Below are 21,277 nucleotides of genomic sequence, written 5' to 3' on the forward strand. Positions count from 1 at the left end.
ACCAGTTCATGTGTCAATCATCTTTATTCATAGCACAGATTAAAGAGATACATTCGGTAAGAGGCACCGTGGCACTTTACAGGCCTGTTAATGACAGAGCGTGCTGCGCCAGTTTATCCACATGTTCATAATTGGGTTTATAAAAGAAATACACAAGATACATTGGAATATTAAAAAAACATTATGTCAAACTGTAGACCTTTTGGCTTTTAAAGCGTAAATGCAAACAGGAGAATGGAAATGTTTACTACCTGTAGTTCGGCGATGACTCTTAAAATTCTCTCATTTGCTATATTCGCAAAAAACGTCCTGTTCCAATGTTGTTACCACAGATTGGACCACAATACATAAAGTCAAATACATATTAAATATGAACACAATAAATAAAAGAAATGTGCCATAACTTGCAGTAGTTTGATACACAGCTACTGAATCATCCCACAGAGTATTACTATGACAGAGTATTAGGACCATTTTTAGGGGAAACAAATTGGGACATTTTGAGATTAAAGTCATAATATTTTGAGGGGAAAAAAATGGAATGATGGTAAGATGGAATGATAGGGAAGTTTGATAAAAAATAAAGGCTTAATTTTATGATTAAAAAAAACCCGTAACAAGAATAAAGACATAAGATTTCAAGAAAAGGGTTGTTTTACTAAAAACTTATCATAAAACATCATTTTAAAAAGCAATCATTTTTCGGAAATATGCTTAGTCGCATTTTTGCTGAAGATCGATACCGCTACGATATCTTTCTTTTGAATATGAATGATGGTTAGCTTAGCTTAGCACAAACACTGGAAACAGAGGGAAACAGTTTGCCTGCAATGACATTTGTCTCTTGACATTATGACTTTACTCTTATAACTCCTTAAACTTTTTCTTTTAAAAATGGCACTTTTTTCCTCAAAACTTTCACAGCTTTTTCTCAAAATATTCCGACATTATTCTGAAAATCTCAGGGGTTTAGACTCTATCGTATACAATAAATATGAAAATCATTGCAGAAACGTAGTGTGAACTGGTCCTTTAAACCATGACATGAAACAATTCCCTGCCCACACATAAAATGTTTTTAAAAGCCTGTTGCAAAGAACTAAAACTTTCCATTTAACCACTGCTTTCAACGTGTTTGGTCCATCATGACTGCAGCAGCCAATAAAATCAACATATGCATGGTTTAAAAAAAATAAAAAATAAAAGAGACCATTAATAGTCTTTCAGACTTAAAGTAAGCAGCCAGAGGAAGAAATCGCCGGAATTACTATAATTACACCTTAATTAAAAAGGTGGATTAAAAGTGATTATATTTGGACGGAGTAAAGTCTTAGAGCACTTATACATACACTTTACTTACTTGCTTCTCTTTGCAATATGATACACAATAAATGACTCTCTTTAGAGCAAGATCATTTCCAAAAGTCCCCAGTGTGAAGAGAAGACAGATTTATCTCAGCTTGTCTTTACCACCCGCACAGTTTTCCCTGTGGGCGCTGCTTTCTTAATAATCTCTCTCCAAACACGTTCAGTTGTGGTTGCTCTAATGTTCTCTTGCAGCAAACGGAGGCAGCAAGGTGAGAGGATAAAGAGCTTCTAAATTCTTGCCACAAAATGCTATTTGATTTACATGCATGCACTGAGTCAAGCTCCAGTTCAGTGCAGAGGAAGGCAGCTCAGGCTGTAGTGTTCACATTCACAGGTTATAAGACCTTTATAATTGTGCCTTTGTTTACAAGGAAGCCGATATTTAGACCCTTGAGGAGTTACGGATGCAAGGCTTGTTTGCGTTTGCTCATATTTAGGCTCTAAAGAGTGTGTTGTGTGCGGATAGAAGACAGACGGGTAGCATCACCTGGGTTTATACCACCACCCAGCTGGGTCTCAGTGGTCCTCCAGAATACTGTACATAAGGGTCTGGTTGGTCATAGCCGGGCTCTTCCTCCCCCTCTGAAGCCTCGTCTGTGTCTGTCTCTGCAGCCAGCAGGATCTGAGAGAAGACAACAGATGTTTTAAGAATACAAGCCACAGTAGTTCAGCACTAGTCTCGCATTGCCAGACCTTCCTCCACAGCGCTGCGGAGGAGGGTCTGGCTAGTCCACAAAGCATTCTGGGATGGGAGAAAAACTTGCTCCGGTTTATTGGCATTTCTTTAAACCAATCCCAATCGTCTTGGGCGGCGCTAAGCGCCGAACGGAGCCCCGGTGCCTCTGCAAAATAGCCTCAGGAAGGAACTTGTTTTGATGGATCGTGTGTACGTTCAAAAGTAGTTTTAGTCGTGCACAGAAAACTCAGATTGGACAGATAATCTAGCTAGCTGTCTGGATTTACCCTGCAGAGATCTGAGGAGCAGTTAACCATAGTCCTCAGAAATCCACCGGAGTTTAAAATTACAACACAAAGGAAGAGGAAGGTAACGGACATCCGGCCGAAAAGATGGACATCTGGCAGAATTTCTGGCGGCACCGGAGCAATCCCGAAAGTGGAACTTCGTGGATATAGACTAGCACAGCACAAACCAAAAGCTAAAAGACAAGTCAGTATACCGCTGTTCTAGGTTTGGATTCTGCATCCTCGACAAAAAAGCTGGGAAATATCTCAGTTCTGCATTCCCAGCTGGAAGTGGAAAATGTCCCCGTTTATTCACAGCCTGGAAGACGCTCTCCTGCAGCAGCAGGAATTCAAATCCCAAAGGAGAAAAATTCCACAACTATATAACATTTACAGCATAATAAAGCGCCATGTGTTGCTTTATGTTTGGGTTTCACAGGTGGAAAAGCTGATATAAAGACCACTTTGAAGAGCAGTATAGACTCAGATATTAGGATAAAGACCGGGAGTACATTACTGTCTCTTATAGTGTATTTTTGTTACTTGCACTACGGGCTGATCATCTCCACTATACCCTTGTCACCGGCGGCAACACCAGCAACAACAACAGCATTGTGACTGTAGCTTTGACCGCCACCCCCACCAATATCTCATCCAAGTCAATGCCTCTCTTATCTGACATCCTCCTCCATTTCACTCCACTTTCCATAACATCAGCGCGTGGAAACGACTCCTAAATGTCACTTTTATTCCCGGGATGAAGGCTTGATTTATGGCTGCCTGGCAGATCACCAGGGAAAAGGAAAAAGGGAGGGAGGAATGAACACTCTCTTCCCACTGAACACAAGGGTCACACACCCCAAACATCATCATTTGCCCTGACGTTTGTCAGTTAAATCTTTCCTAAGAGAGGGGGAAAAAAAAAATGCCTTCTGTGCTGTGTGGAGAAGGCGGCTATTTGAGTGATTCCCTGAACACAACAACAGGCCAGTTACAGTTTCCCAGATAAACCAGCACTCAACCCAAAACTCACAGGCGCCGATTCAAAAGTCTAATCATGTGATGATGCATATCACGCAACCGCACTGTCACCAGTTTGATTCCAGCCGGGGACTTTTAGTTGCACGTCTCTGTCCCTTTGTTTCTGGTCTCTGTACTGTCTCCAAGTAAATACAGGCAAAAATATTCTTCGATTCACCCAAAATACAAAATAAATGTATCAAATAAGCTGTGAACACCTCTCTGACCTACGCTACATGGCCAAAAGTCTGTGGCCACCCAAAAATAATGTGATTGTTGAACAAAAAAGTTGTGTTGGAAGCAGAAACCTCAGAAACACATATCTCAAAACATGGGAAAAGAAATCTAAAATCATTATTATATTTTTTGGTAATTTGGGTGGACCCATCCTTTAACGCACGACTTGAAGGGGTGCTCATACACTTCATTGTAAGTATGTTATTATTACATCATAATTATGATCAAAGTATACTACAGAAAGCAAATCATACAAATGACATGGTCGAGTGGATACATTATTGACTAATGACGTTTTCTATTTGTTTGCAAAAACAATTTAAAAAAGGGTTTGTAATGGGATGTACTTCAGATATTAATAATACTGTAACACTAAAAGGTTTGGGGGCTGCTGAGATTTCTATGCTACATAAACTGAATTGAGAAACCGCTCTGCATTAACAATTACCAGTAGGGGAGAGTGAGAAAAGTTTTTATGATTTGTGTGAACTGGCCTCTTAAAATACATTTGCAGTACAAACGCAATTAAAATGTAATCAAAAGCATGATAACTACTTTATATCTACTTTGTCCAAAAACTGACAACAAAATATGATACTATCCAAGAGCAGAAAAAAAGGAATTACAAAATGACATGTTTCTTACGGTGGAGTGAAACCTCCACAGAAAACCAGAATCCACCAACTCAACGGTAATGAGGGAGGACAGGGAGAACATTCTGACTCAGTATTTCTTGGACTGAATTCATCTGGGTTTGTTCCGCATTAGATCAAGTGTACAAGTGTAGAGGGAGTGTGAGTGTGTGTGCGTGTGAGTGCGTGCGCGTGTGTGTGTGTGTGTGTGTGTGTGTGTGTGTGCGTGCGTGTGTGTGTGCGTGCGTGTGTGTGTGTGTGCGCGCTCATTCCCCCCAAAACAACAGGTGCAGTTGACACCCAGCCTGACCATGTGGGCATCAACCATCGACGACCATTTTCACACACATTCAAATCTTAAAGCAAAACAAAGATATTAAACGGTCACATTCTTGTTTGGGAACGTTTTCATAATATCAAAAGTATTTCCTTTAAAAAGGCCAGTGAGTCACTTTCAGAGCAGATAAACCCGTCTGATTTCTCTAAGTAGTCTGGTAGGCAAGCATTTTACTTACTTTGAGGGCATTTAAACAGTTTTATTCAAACTTAAATGCTTACTGGAATTTATATAAAGACTGAATAAACAATACAGGGAAACAGAAATCTGTTAAATGTTCAAGACATAAGAAACTTTCGCTCAAAGCCCAGTTTGGCCCAAAGTCATGATGTGATCCTCCGTTTTTATCAATTCCCAATTCAAGTTAGCCATGGCGTTCCACAAGGCTCAGTGCTTGGACCAATTCTATTCACTTTATATGCTTCCTCTAGGCAATATTATTAGGAAACACTCAATTAACTTTCACTGTTATGCAGATGACACCCAATTAATTAATTAATCAAGCCAGACGAAACCAGTCAGTTAGCTAAATTTCAAGCATGCATTAAAGATATAAAATCATGGATGACCTACAATTTTCTGATGTTAAACTCAGACAAAACCGAGGTTATTGTGCTGGGCCCTAAACACCTCCGAACCTCATTATCTAAAGATATAGCTACCCTGGATGGCATTGCCCTGGCCTCCAGCACATCGGTCAGAAATCTAGTTCAAGTTATTTTTGATCAGGATATATCCTTTAATGCCCACTTAAAACAAACCTCAAGAACAGCACCTTTGTAACATTGCAAAATTAGGCACATCCTGTCTCAAAACGATGCTGAAAAACTAGATGCATTCGTTACTTCCAGGCTGGACAATTGTAATTCCTTACTATCAGGTTGCTTAAATAAGTCCCTTAAGACTCTCCTGCTGATCCAGAATGCTGCAGCGCGTGTTCTGACAAGAACTAAGAAAAGAGATCATATTTCTCCTGTATTAGCTTCTCTGCATTGGCTTCCTGTAAAATCCAGGATTGAATTTAAAATCCTTCTCCTGACCTCCAAATCTCTAAAATGGTCAAGCACTATCATATCTTGAAGAGCTCATAGTACCTTATTCTCTCACGAGAGCACTGCCCTCCCAGAATGCAGAGTTACTTGTGGTTCCTAGAGTCTCTAAAAGTAGAATGGGAGCCAGAGCCTTCAGCTATCAGGCTCCTCTCCTGTGGAACCAGCTCTCAGTCTGGGTTCGGGAGGCAGACACCATTACCACATTTAAGAGTAAACTTAAAACTCTCCTCTTTGATAAAGCTTATAGATAGGGAGTGAGGAGTTGCATCGTATATAGCTTCAGACACAGCACCCCTTCTCTTCTCTTCTTCTCTTCATAGTTGTCAGATTCATCTACCAACCCTTATAGAACTGGCCCTTATAGGCTGGTTTGCCTTGCACCAGCTCTTAATTATGCTGTTATAGTTTTAGACTGCCGGGGGACTTCCTTTGACACACTGACCTCTTCTCTCTTTCCATCTGTGTGAATCCATGTCCAAGAAATGCTTGTTACTAACTTAGCTCTGGGGAGCTTATTCCCCGGAGTCCTTATGTTTTTCGCCCAGCAGTTTTCCTTGGATTAGGGTGGCACCTAAATCATGGTTGCAGCTGTCGCCGTGGTCCTGCTCCGCGCCCTGCTATGCCCTGTTACACCCTGCTACGCTCTGCAGTGCCCTGCTACGCCCTGCTACATCCTGCTATGCCCTGCAGTGCCATGTTACACCCTGTAAAGCCCTGCAGTGCCCTGCTACGTCCTGCTACGCCATGAACTACTACAACTACTATTTCTAGTCATAGTCCATTATCTTTATTGTGACTATTATTGCCACTGTTCATCACACCCCCAACCGGCACCGTCAGACACTGCCTACCAAGAGCCTGGGTCTGTCCGAGGTTTCTCCCTAAAAAGAAGTCTTCCTCACCACCTGAGGTTTCTCCCTAAAAGGGAGTTTTTCCTCCTGTGCTTGCTCTTGGGGGAATTACTGGGGTCTTTGTTGGATCTTTGTAAATTATAGAGTGTGGTCTAGACCTACTCTATCCGTAAAGTGTCTTGAGATAACTCGTGTTATGATTTGACACTATGAATAAAATTGAATTGAATTACATAGGTGACTAAAAACAATAACCAGCTGCTAACTGGAGCTCACTTTGCTCTGCTCTGTTGGTGGACTCATTAAGTTGTAGATTTTAATCTTACCAGTGACTCCTCACTGTTGGCCCGGGGCAGCGAGTCGGCCTTCTTCAACGTGCTGTCGCAGGAGTCGTCCAGGCTCTTCATCGTCTTGTACTTCCTCATCATCAGGCTGTCCACCACCCAGAACATGATGGACTGCAGGGGGGGCCAGAGAGACGGGTCTGGGGTTACGAAAGACTAAACTCACTTCTTATTAAAATACCTTAAAGAGCCCCTATTGTGCTTTCTGGGATTTTTCCCTTCTTTTAGTGTGTTATATAGTTTTTTTGTATGTTATAGATGTATAAAGTACAAAAAAAACACATTTCATTCCAAATGGAGCTTTCACTCCGACAGACAGCACTTTTTCCTCAACTGCCTTAAAACGGCTCACTCACATTCCTGTTTGGAATTCCTCAATTAGTGATCTCATTGATTGAGAAAGCCAGCCCGGTTTTTCAAATGTGCTGCCCATAGGTGCTGCCTGAGCAAGCACAGCCCACCCAGCTGACCAATCAGAGCAAACTGGGATTTTTGGGAAGGCGGGACAAGAGCTCAGACAGAGTGTTTTATGCAGATGAGCTGCAGCAATAGGCAGTATGACAAAGCATAATGTTTTTTTCATGTTAACCCATTCTAGTAGACCCCAAAAGTACAAATATAGACCCCAAGAGTACAAATATGATGCTGAAAAGGAGTACGATAGGGACTCTTTAACAATAGAATATATAATGAGGCAATGTGACAACTAGATCATGAAAGTGCTGCTCACATTCACTATGAAGGGAACAATGAGCATGACCAGCACCAGCTCCAGCTGCGGGTTAGCAATGTAGCTTAGCAACACCTCCTGCAACTGGAACAGAAGAGAAGAAAGTTTAACATCTGAACATGAAACAAAAAGCTGTTGGGGAGAAGCTGTTATGAAAGTCTTGAACTAACTCATAATTTGAAGACCGCCATCTAAATGTGGTTATAAAACATGACAAAACACTAAATTCCTCTAATTGAAATTGTGATGGTGTAAAATGTATCAATAAATATCTAGGACAAATTATGCAGAAATATTTCTTGGAAATTAAGAAATGTTTAAGCGTTTAACCATTAGTTTCTACACGCATCATTTCAATTACAAAATATCATTGGATATCATGGATACCAAGATATTTGGGTCCATATAAAAACTGATCAATTTCTTAGATTTACATCACATACTGTACATTTGTGAAGAAAAAAAACATAAAAATAAAAAGTTCACGAAACATTTGTTTCACTATGTTTAGGATTGTATTGCAATAATATCAATGTTGCAACAGAATTTAATCTGAATTAAATTGGCCATGACCATGTAAAACAAATATAAGTAGGAAAGACGTAGACTGAAGGACAGAGAGAGGAGACGTGACTGTCAACTACCCTGCACCTGAATAAACATATTACTATTAATAATACTAATATTTATAATCAGAGTTTGTCAAGGAGCGTGGGGACTATCTTTAAATAAAGGAAGTTAGGTCTCCAAACAACACAAAGAGCTTTACAAAACAAAAATATCTGGAAATGGATAACTGAGAAATAAACAAATAACCCGCCTTTATATTCCCTAGAAAAGCATCTGTTGCTATGACACAGGCTAATTTGAATCAACACATATGTCATGTAAACAAACTGTCCTTCAAATACATTAACATTGCCTCCATTTCTTTCCATTAGAATCGAAAAGCAAGTCACAGTTTATCCTCCACTTGTTTATTCTCTCTCTAGTCTTGATGGCTTTCATCTCTTGAAGCTGCCAAAGAATTTCAAACAACAAATCAAACAAACAGAGTCAAAATTGAAATGATTGAAGATTGTATACATTTGCAGATTTTTTTCGTGGACAGTCTGGTTGACCTCAAGATCAGTCTGGGACGTAAAAATGGTCTGTTTGTCACAATAAAAAAGGAATGAAAAGCTGGCTTCAGTAAGTAAAATGTGTGCTCATATTCTACCATTTCCTTCTTTGTTTTTGGAAGATAATCTACATCTTTCCCATACAGGGTTTCTGCAGGTTTAACCAAGTCAAATGTAAGACTTTTTAAGATAGCTGACGAATAAAATCCGTTCTGAAAGAGACTCGCGCTGCCTTGTACTCGGCTGCAATATAAGTTGCATGTTGGTCTCATTTGTAGTCGTAATACAGCAAATTATATTTGGAGTAGCGAAAGAAAGAACTACAACACCACAGAATAAAAAAAAAACATTGCAAAGCGCTGCGGAAGCATTTCAATGAGAACATTTAGACCTGTTTAAAATTATTTTAGACCTACAACACAATTCTTCAGTGAATTTAAGACTTTTTAAGACCTAACATTTTGATTTTGAAATTTTAGACGTTCTAAAGACTTTTAAAAAAAAAAGGCATTTTTCGCATTTCTGCCTTTAATGATAGGACAGCTGAGACATGAAAGGGGAGAGAGAGAGAGGGGGAAGACATGCAGGAAAACCGTCACAGGTCAGACTCAAACCCTGGACCTTCTGCATCGAGGAATAAACCTCTGTATATGTGAGCCTGCTCTACCAACTGAGCTAAAGGGCCACCTTTTAAGACTTTTTAAGACCCCGTGGAAACCCTGCCATAGGACCTGAACGCAGCACAAGTAGCTGTACAATGTCCTTACTCTGGACCATCCGGGGACGAGCAGCACCAGGCTGATCACACCTTTCTCCAGCACCATGATGAGCAGGTAGATGCCACACTGACCCAGCCAGGCTGCGGCCTGAGGAGGGTCGCCTGCAGGAGAAGAGGTGGAAAAACATCAGTAAAGTGAACCATATCATATAAACATATTATTATATGAGATTCCAGGTACAGCCAGTCTTCATGTGCTGGTCTAAAACAAAAGCAGGACTAAAAATGCATTTGCAAATAGTAGTTTTCTCTCACCTTTCCTGCACTTTATTTAATAATGATCTTTTTTGCCCAAATTGAAAGATTGTATTCCTTATTTCAATTTATAGTATGTCTTCTGGCTTCATTTCATTTATTTCGATGGAAACAAAAAACATTTTTCATATTTATGTTATTTTTGATTTTATATATTTTGACGATAGAAATCTAATTATATTATTGTTTTGGCCCACCAGAATTATTTTTTATTTCATTTTATTTATTTTGATGAAAACAAAAACTACGCATTTGTTTGTGTTTTATTTTATTATATTATTGATTTTGGCCAGACAATTTTTTTTTTTACTATTTCATTTGATTTATTTTGATTTTTAGCTCCTGTATGATTCAAATTGTGCCAACTGTGCGAAGTTCCTTGCATTACATTTTTGCATGACACATTCAGTATAAATCAAGGTTGATTTCATTTTGTTTGATTTGACGATAATGTACTGTGAACAAACTACACTTCACTACTACTTTAATCTACTACGTTCAAGAATGCACTTTCACGCTCCATTTCAATAGAAATCTTTCTAACTGTTCTGCATCTTGTGGGATATAAACTGAAACCTTTCCAAAAGGTCTGTAACACAGGTGTCTTAGCACAGCAGACACAAAGGAGGACAAGTCTGTCATTAAGACAGGAAGAAGGGAGGAGAAAGATACAAAGACAGACAGAGAGGAAAAAAAGCTAAATAGAGGATGAAACAAGAAAGAAAAGAAAGCAAGAAGCTACTGATCAAGTGACCCTGATCATAAAAGAGAAGCGGAGACCTAATCAGCCTCGCAAAGTTGTTTGAGGGAAGTTTTTCCATCACACACGGAAGGAACACAAAAGAAAAAACAACAGCAGAGTGAGTGAGTGTAATAACTGGCGTGGAGTTAATCCCCCTCTGTAGCCACTGGGAATGTTTTCCAGACGGGGTTGCAGCTGGAGATGCTGGCTTTCCTCCCTCGTCTACCACCGGAGGGTCTCAGGCGCCCTCCGGTGGCAGAAACCAGAGCTGCAGCTCAGTGGAATTTTCTATGGACATTCATAAATACAAACTACTCGGGAATTTCATGTTTTAGAAATTAAAAGAAATTGGAGTCAAACACAAGCGAGATGGATAAGCACATAAGAAGCTGGGTCCAGACTAGTTTAATGATAGCCAGACAGATTATTTTAAGAGGTTGGAAGAATGAAAGGGGTGCCGTCAATTCAAGATTGGGCTTGTGAGACGGCTGGGGTGGCGGCGTTTGAAACAATGTCATATAAACAGTTTGCCAGATTGGATGTCTTTACTAGAAAATGGGGAAAGTACCTGAGCTTTCTGGAGGGCTCCTAAGAAGCTTTGTGCTGGGGAGAGACGTGATTGATGGGCTTCTGTTGTTGTCATTTATACTTAGATTTATACTAGATTTAGTGTCTATTTCATGTTGCGAGTTGTATGTTTTGTATGTTGTTAAAAAACTGTGGCCAGGTTGGCTCAGTTGGTAGAGCAGGCCCACATATACAGAGAGGTTTATGCCTCGACGCAGAGGTCCAGGGTTCGAGTCCAACCTGGGATGATTTCCTGCATGTCTTCCCCCTCTCTCTCCCCTTTTTCACCTAGCTGTCCTGTCCATTTTAGACCACGTGCCCCATGTACCAAGCCTCAGTCCTTACCGCGGCAGCCCACGGTTCGAATCCGACCCCTGTCTCTCCCCTTTCCTGTCTACAGCTGTCCTATCAATTAAAGTGGGCAAAAGTGCCCAATAAAGAGTCTTGAAAAAAATAAAAAATAAAAAATAAAAAAAAATGGAAAGGCAAAAAGGAAAAGCAATGATTTTTCACTCACCATATTCACCAAACATGAGCAACGTCCACTGCTTGTACTCCACTAGTTTGGACACCAACTTCACAGCCAGCCAGATGACCAGCATCCCCAGCACGGCGTCCAGCAGGAAGTTCATCAGATACCTTTTGGGGAAATGGGAAATCACGTTCTCAGTGAGAGCCCCTCAGACAGTTGAACCTCATCTTATCATGGCTTGTTAGTGCTGACCGATAACTCACAGGGAGCATGGGTCCTCTTCGGTGAGCGTGGACAGGAAGACGTTGGCAAAGTGGATGAAAAGAGCACCGATGGCCTGCTTGGATGTGTCAAAAAACCTGAAAAAGAAAGGGTTAAAAAAAAAAATTTTTTTTAAGAATTTGACTTCTTTATTCGGTTCCACTTTACTTGAAGGTATCTACATAAGAGTGACATGACACTGTCATGAACGTGTCATAAACATTATAAACAAGTCATACACGTTTATGACATAACGCTTCTTTGTCATTCGGTTTTTGTCATGACAAGTTATGGTTAGGGTTCGTGTAGATACCTTCAAGTAAAGTGTTACCCTTTATTCTATTGTGTTGAATGTCTTAAAATGTCTTACTTAACATTTTAAAGTAAAAAAATATCAGAATCAGAATCCGAGAAGGATTTATTGTCGAGTAAGTAGCACTTATGAGGAATTTGCCTTGGTTGTTGGTGCATACATAAACATATTAAACATGCAATAAACAAACAAATACAGAAACAAATAACACATACATATAACTATCTAATATTAGGAAAAAAAAGGGGCAGTATGGATGTACATAAAATGTTATGGGATGTGCAAAAAATGGGTTCAACCAACATTTCCTTTACTTTAATAGACTTTACTTAGCCTGGGTAAACCCTGACGAACTTCCGGCAAATTTGAGATTTGCTCTGCAAGTCAGTCTGGCCAAGAGACCATTCAAGCCCATTTTCAATTTTTCCAAATCAAGGCACCAATCACAATCGTTGAGGCAGGCTTTACACCAATCATAACCGGTGAGGCAGGCTTTACACGATGACGATAGCGCAGCGACAGCGAGCAACTTTTTGTTTACATTCAACATGACGGCTACCGAAGTGCAGCAAGCCGTTGATGCCGCTGTCGCTGCTACGTCACCCGGATCATTGGTCTGATTGGTTGAAGGACTATCCAATGCGCCCAGAGGCATTTGAGCGGAGTCCGTTGGTGACGCCCCTTTGGAAATGGGCTGTGAATGAAGCTTGCCCAGACCCACTCTCAGTTACAACTGAGAAGGGTCTGGTGTCAACCAGGCTACTCATCTATGCAAGTTTTATCAAATGTAAGGGTGTAGGACAGGATATGCTAGAAGGAGAGAAAAGAAAAGAAGAAACATTTCTGACCAGATCCTCCACGGTCGTCTGATCCCTACAGGCTCCCGGAACCTCTTCACTGCAAACAAAAAAGAAAAAGTCAATCAATTAATCAATAATTTCCCCCTAGGGCTGGGCAATTAATGACATTTTTTATGGTGACTACTATTTTGGCTCCTAACAATCCTCACAAAAACAGAGTAATCGAGAAAAACAATTATTTGGCACATTATGTTTTGCAAGTAAACTTGCATTTAAAAAATGTTTAAAGTTTAAGAAAAAGTATTAAAGCTATAGTGCGTAGTTTCTGTCGCGCCCATGAAGAATGACAAGAAAATGACAGAAGTAATGACAGAACTGTCAGCGCATCCACATGATACAAGCCTTCCATGATCGCGCACAGAAGACTCTTCAGAAGAGGTCATTATCTTCACTCAAGTTTCTGTGCGCGAAAGTCGCCGGACGACACAATCTTCTGAACATAGCCACACTGAGAAATACAGAGAGAGTTGTGTGGAGCTGATAGTCTTAATTAGCTTTGTAACAACTCATTTGGTAATGGCTTGAATGTAGTCTAGATCATTTGTGTTCCACTTCTGGGATTGCTCCGGTGCTGCAGGAAATTCCGCCGGATGAACCTTGTATTTTCAGTTACCTTCCACTTCCTTTGTGTTGGGATTTTAAACTCTGGTGGATTTCTGATTTCTGAGGACTATGGTTAACTGCTCCTCAGATCTCTGCAGGGTAAATCAAGACAGCTAGCTAGACTATCTGTCCAATCTGAGTTTTCTCTCGCACGACTATTTTGCAGCAACTCTGTGCGAGTTTAGCAGCGCCCATGACGATTCTGATTGGTTTAAAGAAATGCCAACAAACCAGAGCACTTTTTTTCTTTTTTCTTTTTTTTTTTTAAGATTATTTTTTTTGGGGCTTTTATCCCTTTATTTCAGAGTAACAGTGCATAGACAGGAATGGTGGGAGAGAGATGGGGGATGACACGCAGCAAAGGGCCGCAGGTCGGATTTGAACCCGGGCCGCTGCAAAGGTCTCAGCCTACATGGGGCGCACGCTCTTACTGGGTGAGATAGAGGTCGCCCCGACCACAGCACGTTTTCCTCCCATCCCCGAATGCTATGTGGAGTAGCCAGACCCTCCTTCAGCGTGCTTTGGAGGAGGGTCTGGCAAAGCGAGACAAACTTGAATGTAACGACGATCATTAATATAAAAAAGTTACGCCCTAAAGCTTTAAGGGAAATTTCACAGTTCAAGGTGTTTTTTAATTATTATTATTTTTAAAGTCAGTGATTGCAACATCTTTCCCAATGTCAATGAGTAATCGTGTTAGATAATGGTGATTTCAATATTGACCAAAAATAATCGTGATTATGGTTTTTTCCCATAATCTTGCAGCCTTATATCCCATTAGACTTGTGTTTATCCTGCAAAACCATAACTTTGCAGTTAGTTTGACCTCCAGCGTGAGCCTCATCTCTCTGCAGGGCCGCAGGACAGAGGGGGAGCGAGGACAGAAGAAACACAGACGTTATCACATATCATCCTTTTTTCTTTCTTTTTTTTCAGGCTGCAACAACACTTCATTCCTCCCCACCGGGCTCAGGGTGAACAGACGCCCACTGTTCCTCTATCTCGCCATCTAACAAGGTCAGAGAATGTGACTGGGCATGCGAAACCAGGATCAAGGCTTCCTGCAGACAGCTTTTACATCTGTAAACTCATAATAGCAGTGTTTTATTAGCACAGTATAATTATTCATACTTTTTCTAGACTTGTTCCTGCATTTTTTAACTTTTTAAGCCATTTAAAGGGACTCCAACTGGATAGCTTTAGGGCTGAAACAATTCGCTCATTATTCTTCAGCAATTTTGTTAATCAGTGAATCATTAAAGTCAGTCATCAAGCTCAACATTTGCTGATTCCAGCATCTCAAAAAGTGAAGATTTGTTTTTTTTCTTTTTTTAGATAATTGTGAATTGATATTTTGGGGTTTTGGACTGCCTGACAACACAAGATGCACAACAATATGAAGACGTCCCCTTGGGCTCTAAGAAATTGAGATGGGCAGATTTTCATTTATTCAATTAAACTGCTAATAAAATAAACTGATTTGATAATGAAAATAATCATTAGTTGCAGCCCTACATCGCTTAGTAATTTCAAAACTTGTGACTTTTAGAAGTTGTAAGGGTGTCGGATACACACAAAATGGCATTAGGTGTATCTATATAGTGTGTCAAATTTCTCTCATAAGACACTGGGAAAACAGGCATTCGCACAAAACCAGACATCAGAGTATATTTCCAAGTGAAAAGTCTGAAAGTCTATTGGCTAACAAACTCGTCTATTCGCAAAATTGCTCAAATCTGACTGTTTTCAAATATAGCCTAAAGCTTTGGATCAAAGAACGGTGGTAGCTATAGTGGATATTCAGCCTTTTGTCAGGATTATGCGAGTGCAGGAATAATGACGAGTCAATGGAAGGTAATTTACGAAAATAGCTTTGAGGAAGAGCACTCTAAACACAGATCAGTAAAGGGATGCATGGTGCAGGCTCGGCGACTGTGACTTGGCATACCGCAACTGTGATCATAGCTGAAGGGCACTTAATGCTCGGCTGCACACAAATAATGTGGTACAAATATTTAACAGATGCACGTGCTTTGACCAAGAGCGACACTTGCGAGCATGCTGAACAGGATAGGGCGGGAAAAAGAGGGTGGGGGGGGGTATCGATTTTTCTACTAATAAGTAACTGAGTGGAGGTTTGAGCTCATTGATCTCACTCACACTCAAGGCCTGGCCTAATTCTGCAACACTTCACCGCTCTGAAGCTTCGAGTGCTCTGAACCCGGCTGCGTGGATCAGCTGATGAAATCAGATCACTATGAGTGCACTGACCTTTTCATAACTACACTCGAATTATTAGATCATACGCCGACACACTCATGGAATGAGTGGATACTACCCAGGATGCACTGACATTTGTATATGTGTCATTTCCATGTAGCATATTTGTTTAACAAATGAGAGCCAAGACACCTGGTAGTAGGGCTTCACAATATACCGTTTTTTTATCGTCATCGCGATATCAACTGGCGCAATAACCATGTCGACACTCAGAGATTTTTTTTATTTTTTATTTTTTTATTTTGTTCCATAAAATAATGTTGGAAATGATTTCCTTTCATTTTGTTTTTTTAATATTCAACAAGCTTTTTTTTGTATTTTAGCAGAATACTGAAAGCAGCACAACTGAGTACACTCTAATATCTGTTTATTTATTGGAAGGAATATCGTTGCCGAGATATTCAACATTGTTATTGCATATCGCATATTTTCCTCATATCAGGCAGCCCTATCTGGTAACTGAATAAAGTCAATTTTATCACTATCAATGCAGTCTCGCATTGCCAGACCTTCCTCCACAGCGCTATAGAGGAGGGTCTGGCTAGTCCACACAGCATTCTGGGATGGGAGAAAAACTTGCTCCGGTTTATTTGCATTTCTTTAAACCAATGACAATCGTCTTGGGTGCTGAGCGCCGCACGGAGCCCCGGTGCCGCTGCCAAATAGCCTCGGGAAGGAACTTGTTTTGGTGGAACATGTGTACGTTCAAAGGTTGTTTTAGTCGTGCAACAGAAAGATTGGACAGATAGTCTAGCTAGCTGTCTGGATTTACCCTGCAGAGATCTGAGGAGCAGTTAACCATAGTCCTCAGAAATCCACCGGAGTTTAAAATTACAACACAAAGAAAGCGGAAGGTAACGGACATCCGGCCAAAAAGAAGGAGCAATGGAGCAATCCCGGAAGTGGAAGGTCGCAGATATAGACTACTATCAATGCAACTGATTGGAAAAGAACCAAAATAATGTAATCCAGGAAGTCATAAGGTAACCATCATTAGATGAGATTGTATTTGAGTGCCTTTGCATTAAAACAAACAATATATCGGTTCCTAAATGGCTTAAGTGTTCCTACTTGACTTGGTACCAACACCGGCATTCAGCTGTGACTGCTGCAGAACAGAAGTATTAAACATTGTGGTGCCAAATCTGGTAAGATGCCCAACATTCTCCAAGTCAGCTGCCACGGAATCACAAGTTATTTAGCAGTCAGTAGCCATTTGTTCAGAGTACATCCACAAAAGGAGCTCCATGGCTGTAAAGGAGCTTGTTTTGCCATTAAGGCAGGCAATCAAAAACACTTTGAAAGTGGCTTCACCCAAATCTGCCTACACTGTGATACTTACAGGGCTGTATCACAATTAAACACAAATATTAACTCTTGAAGTTCATGTTTCTTTAAATCAATCATGACATATTCCATGGAGAGCAGCTGAGTATTAAATTCCACTGAACAAACGTATAGAGATTGTATCAGTATATTGTTGGCAGGCGTTAAATTCGTTTTAAATTCAACAAGCAATGTGTTGTATTGTAGCAGAATACTGAAAGCAGCAGAAATGCAGAACTGAGTACACTTTAATATATCGGTTCATTTATCGCAAGTAATATCGCGATTTTCAACAAAGTTATCGCATATTTTCCTCATATCGTGCAGCCCTACTTTGAATATAGGCATACATACCGGTGTGGTATGGTATACCTTATTATGCATGCTTAAGTTGGGGCTTTAAGAGTAACTACCGTTTTTTTCCAACCTGTACCCTATTTTCCTATGTTTTTTGTGTGTAGGTGACTGATAGGAACAACAATCTTTGAAATTGGTCCAGTAATAAGCGTGAACGTCGTAACCGGCAGCCACAGACTGGGCTGCAATGTAACCCTATGGGGCAAATGTTCACCGTCTATTGGTTCACTAAAGGCCCTGACACACCAACCCGACAGCCGACCATCAGGAGGAAAGGCTGTCGGACTGATCAGTCTCCCCGAGTTGGTCAAAAAAGTGCCTCGGAACACACCAAAGCGACGCCGACTTGAGCGTACGTTCTGCGTGTGCGTGAGATGTAATATGTCTCCATAACAGCAGGCGGCACTAATCTGTATTGTCGCCCAAAAAATGAAAACCGGCAGCTGATTGGACTAAACGCGTCACGTGGGTCTGGCTGCTCCCTGATTTTACAAACGAGCATAATGGCAGCTCATTCAGAATACAATCTCATATTTTACGAAGATAGTTCATCGAAACGTGTTTCTGAAAACATTTTAAGTGAGAAATAGGCCGTGCAGTTGCTGAATCTGTCTTCATTTCAGATCGACAAAGGTCAGTTTGAAAATTTTCGTCAGATTTTAGTCAGACTGCCTGCCCTCTGACCCAGCAAGTCAGGTTGGCCAAAATGAAGGCTGATAGTCCCTCCAATGGATGACGGCATGGAACCAAGGGGGTAAGCTTCTCTTTGGACCGCAAACCTCCTATGGCGCCATTTTGATGCTAATAAGCCATCACCTCCGTTAGCATCCCATTGACTGCCATTCATTTTGGCGCCACTTTGACAGCGAATAACTTTACATCTGAAGCGTTTAAAGACTCTATTTGTCCATTGTTTAAAACACAACAATGTACAAAAGGCTCCATTACCTTGTAGGCCTACCTCACGTTATGGCTCCGCAGACGTTTTTGTAAAAATAGGCTAACGATTGTGTCATAACCACGCGACTTACTGTCTCATAGTAGAGGAATTACCGTATAGTACAGGAGAAGCTTGCAGGCAGTTTGGACTTACATTAGCTGTTTAAGTGTAATTACTAATTTTAACTAGCATTTTAGTTAGCAATAATTAGCCTGTGCCCATGTTATCTCCTTACATATACCTACGCTCTCCATCTCTGCAATATTCGTAATGATTGAGATTTCTCTTGGCACAGCTACCAGAAGACTTACAACTTTCAGACAGGTTGCTCACGTCACATTTATGTCTCTCTCAGTTGGAGGCTGCTCAGTAACGCTCAGCCATCACCGGAAAAGTGCTTCTAATGGCCTTCACTGGTCTCCGTCCAGAGACACGGGATCTGTTGGTCCATTTTATATATATGTCAATGCATGGAACACACCCAACAGACTCAAGTCACTGACCTCGCCAGACTGTCCAACTGCCGATTATCGGGTTGGTGTGTCTGGGCCTTAAAAGTGCTGTTTGTGCCACTGAAAGGCTCAGATTATTATTATTATAAGTGCCTGACAACATTATGGAAAGGATCCCTACAGAGACATAAAGAGGCATTTTTAAAACCTCTTTAAGACCTTTCTATTTAGCCAGAAAGAGCTCTGAGGTTGCTAGCGCTAAACCCACCAGACTCCATTTAAAAAAGCAATACTTTTAGCGTATATAGAGCCAACATATTTCCACACGTAAATCGGTAAACTATGCGTAATTTCAACCAACTAGAGTTGTGATGGTTGGAAAAGTGGAAAGGCGACCCAAAACGGCTTTTTATAGTTTTATTTAGTTTCTGTCGACTTTGAACGAAGTGTCTTTTACGATGCTAAAATTAATGTTTATTTACATGGCTTTAGCGAACGCAATTTGGCGGATGTTCTTATGTTTAAAAAAAAAAGGATCTTACTCTTTAACAGAAAGGTCGACCTCCTTAAATCCTTTCCATAATGTTGTCAGACACTTAGAATATTAATCTGAGCCTGTCAGCGGCAAAAACAAGCACTGTTGTGAACATAAATACAAGCTGCACTATTAACTTACATTGTAGCTTGTTTCGCCGTTGCCGAGATCTCGCTTAACACTGGACCAATGTCAAAGATTGTTGTTCACATCAGTCACTTTGACACAAAAACATGGGAAAACAGGGTCCAGGTTGAAAAAAACCTTACCCTATATAGTTATTCGCCGAATTTCCAGTACAAGGTATACCCTATACTGGAAATTCGGCGAATAGATATGACACGAACAGCATGTTGTTTTATTACAGTATGTATTTAAGAAATCCACATAGATCATTACCGCTCACATCAACTATCTATTTTGTTGAGGTGGAAGATGTTTACAAGTGCGGATCGCAATTAACAAAAAAGCTGAAATCCCTTTATAACATCTTGTGTTTACAGCACCTAATTCATGCCGAAATGAATAGAAAACCTCGACATGCCACGTAATGTTTTCAAAGAGTTCCATTTGGGTATGTCTTCTTGTGGAAAAGCAAGATAATATTAAATAAGCATATTTTTCAATGGACTTTGGTTCTATGCTAAAGACGCAAAAACAAACGTCAACAAATCGCCACGTGGACTAATGTAGCCCTTTAAAAGCAAGTTTCTGCATGTTGTGTTTCGTGCATCCTATCCCCTCAAAAACACAAAAAGACATATGTGATATTGAAGATGTTTTAAGAAATAAGGATTGCCCGGAGATAACGTTACTCACACATCAGCGTACTGAAGGCAACGATAGCCAGGAGTCCCTGGATCAAGACGCCGAACCTGTCGGTCAGTGCTCCGTTATCGCAGCCGTGAGGACTCAACTTGTTGATGTCAGACATGTTTGTGACTTCAAAAACGCCATTGTCCAGGAATCTTTTCACCAAGAAGACCCCGCTGTATCCATACATGTCCATGTTGACACGATTAAAAAAAACAACACAGCCGTCGGACACAAAAGGTGCACTCCCTCGGTGGGCTAGGAAGAGCTTAGGCTACCTTTCTTTCACTCGAGAAAAACAAACCGCCAGATTTCTATTTCCGGCTTTCGATGTAACGTGAGGTAAAGTTTTCCTTCAGTGTTCCCAGAGACTGATGCTACATCCCATGATGCAAAAAAAGCAGACAAGAGAATCGATTATCTGACTCACATCCACGTTTATGACAACGTAAACACCAATTGTCCCAACGGAAAGTGTAGCTTCCGGTACAAAATATTTCAAAATAAAAGGCATCAGCTTGGCAGAAAAAAAGGGACAGGCTACAAAGTTTTGTGCAAAGCATAGATAGTACTGTAGCATAATAGCAACCTTAAATGTTAACAATTTTACCAGAATTGGCTAGGTCGTTCTTCTATGAGGGGTTAAAGTAACAAAACGTAGGCTATTTGATACAAATGCAGGAGATGAAAATGCATGTGAATTGAAAAATAGAGTAAATTATCGAGTGATCTAATTAATTTAATTTGGAATAGTTCGTAAAAGGAATCAGATATCTCTGACTATTGTCAATTATATGGTAAATGACTCCAATTTCAATTGACTCTGAGCTTATTATTTTCTTCTTAGTAGACTATTGTTATAAAGTATTATTTTATCTGTTGCCTTTTGTATTGTTTTGTCTGCAGCTGTTTATGTTGCTATATCTTGCGCAGGTCTCCCCTGCAAAATAACCATCTTATCTATCCATCTTAGTTGGGACTTACCTATTTAAATAAAGTACAATAATATAAAATTTGATCAACCTCAAAAAAGACAGCTATTCCTTTTTCCCCATGTTGACTGTGTTC

General features: G+C 40.4%; 1 protein-coding gene across 1 annotated transcript; it reads right to left on the reverse strand.

The window, feature by feature from the left end:
• Positions 1-5: 5 nt before the first annotated feature.
• Positions 6-20,683, reverse strand: tmem110l (transmembrane protein 110, like). The gene is made up of 8 exons (XM_031300349.2): positions 20,216-20,683; positions 12,892-12,940; positions 11,733-11,828; positions 11,515-11,636; positions 9,423-9,535; positions 7,535-7,618; positions 6,787-6,918; positions 6-1,990 (listed from the first exon to the last, which is right to left on the reverse strand). Exons 1-8 carry the CDS (start codon positions 20,403-20,405, stop codon positions 1,862-1,864), a joined length of 915 nt encoding a protein of 304 aa, XP_031156209.1. The 5' UTR covers positions 20,406-20,683; the 3' UTR covers positions 6-1,861.
• Between the last annotated feature and the right edge of the window lie 594 nt (positions 20,684-21,277).

The sequence above is a fragment of the Sander lucioperca genome, chromosome 20, assembly GCF_008315115.2.
Source record: "Sander lucioperca isolate FBNREF2018 chromosome 20, SLUC_FBN_1.2, whole genome shotgun sequence".
Classification (NCBI taxonomy): domain Eukaryota; kingdom Metazoa; phylum Chordata; class Actinopteri; order Perciformes; family Percidae; genus Sander; species Sander lucioperca.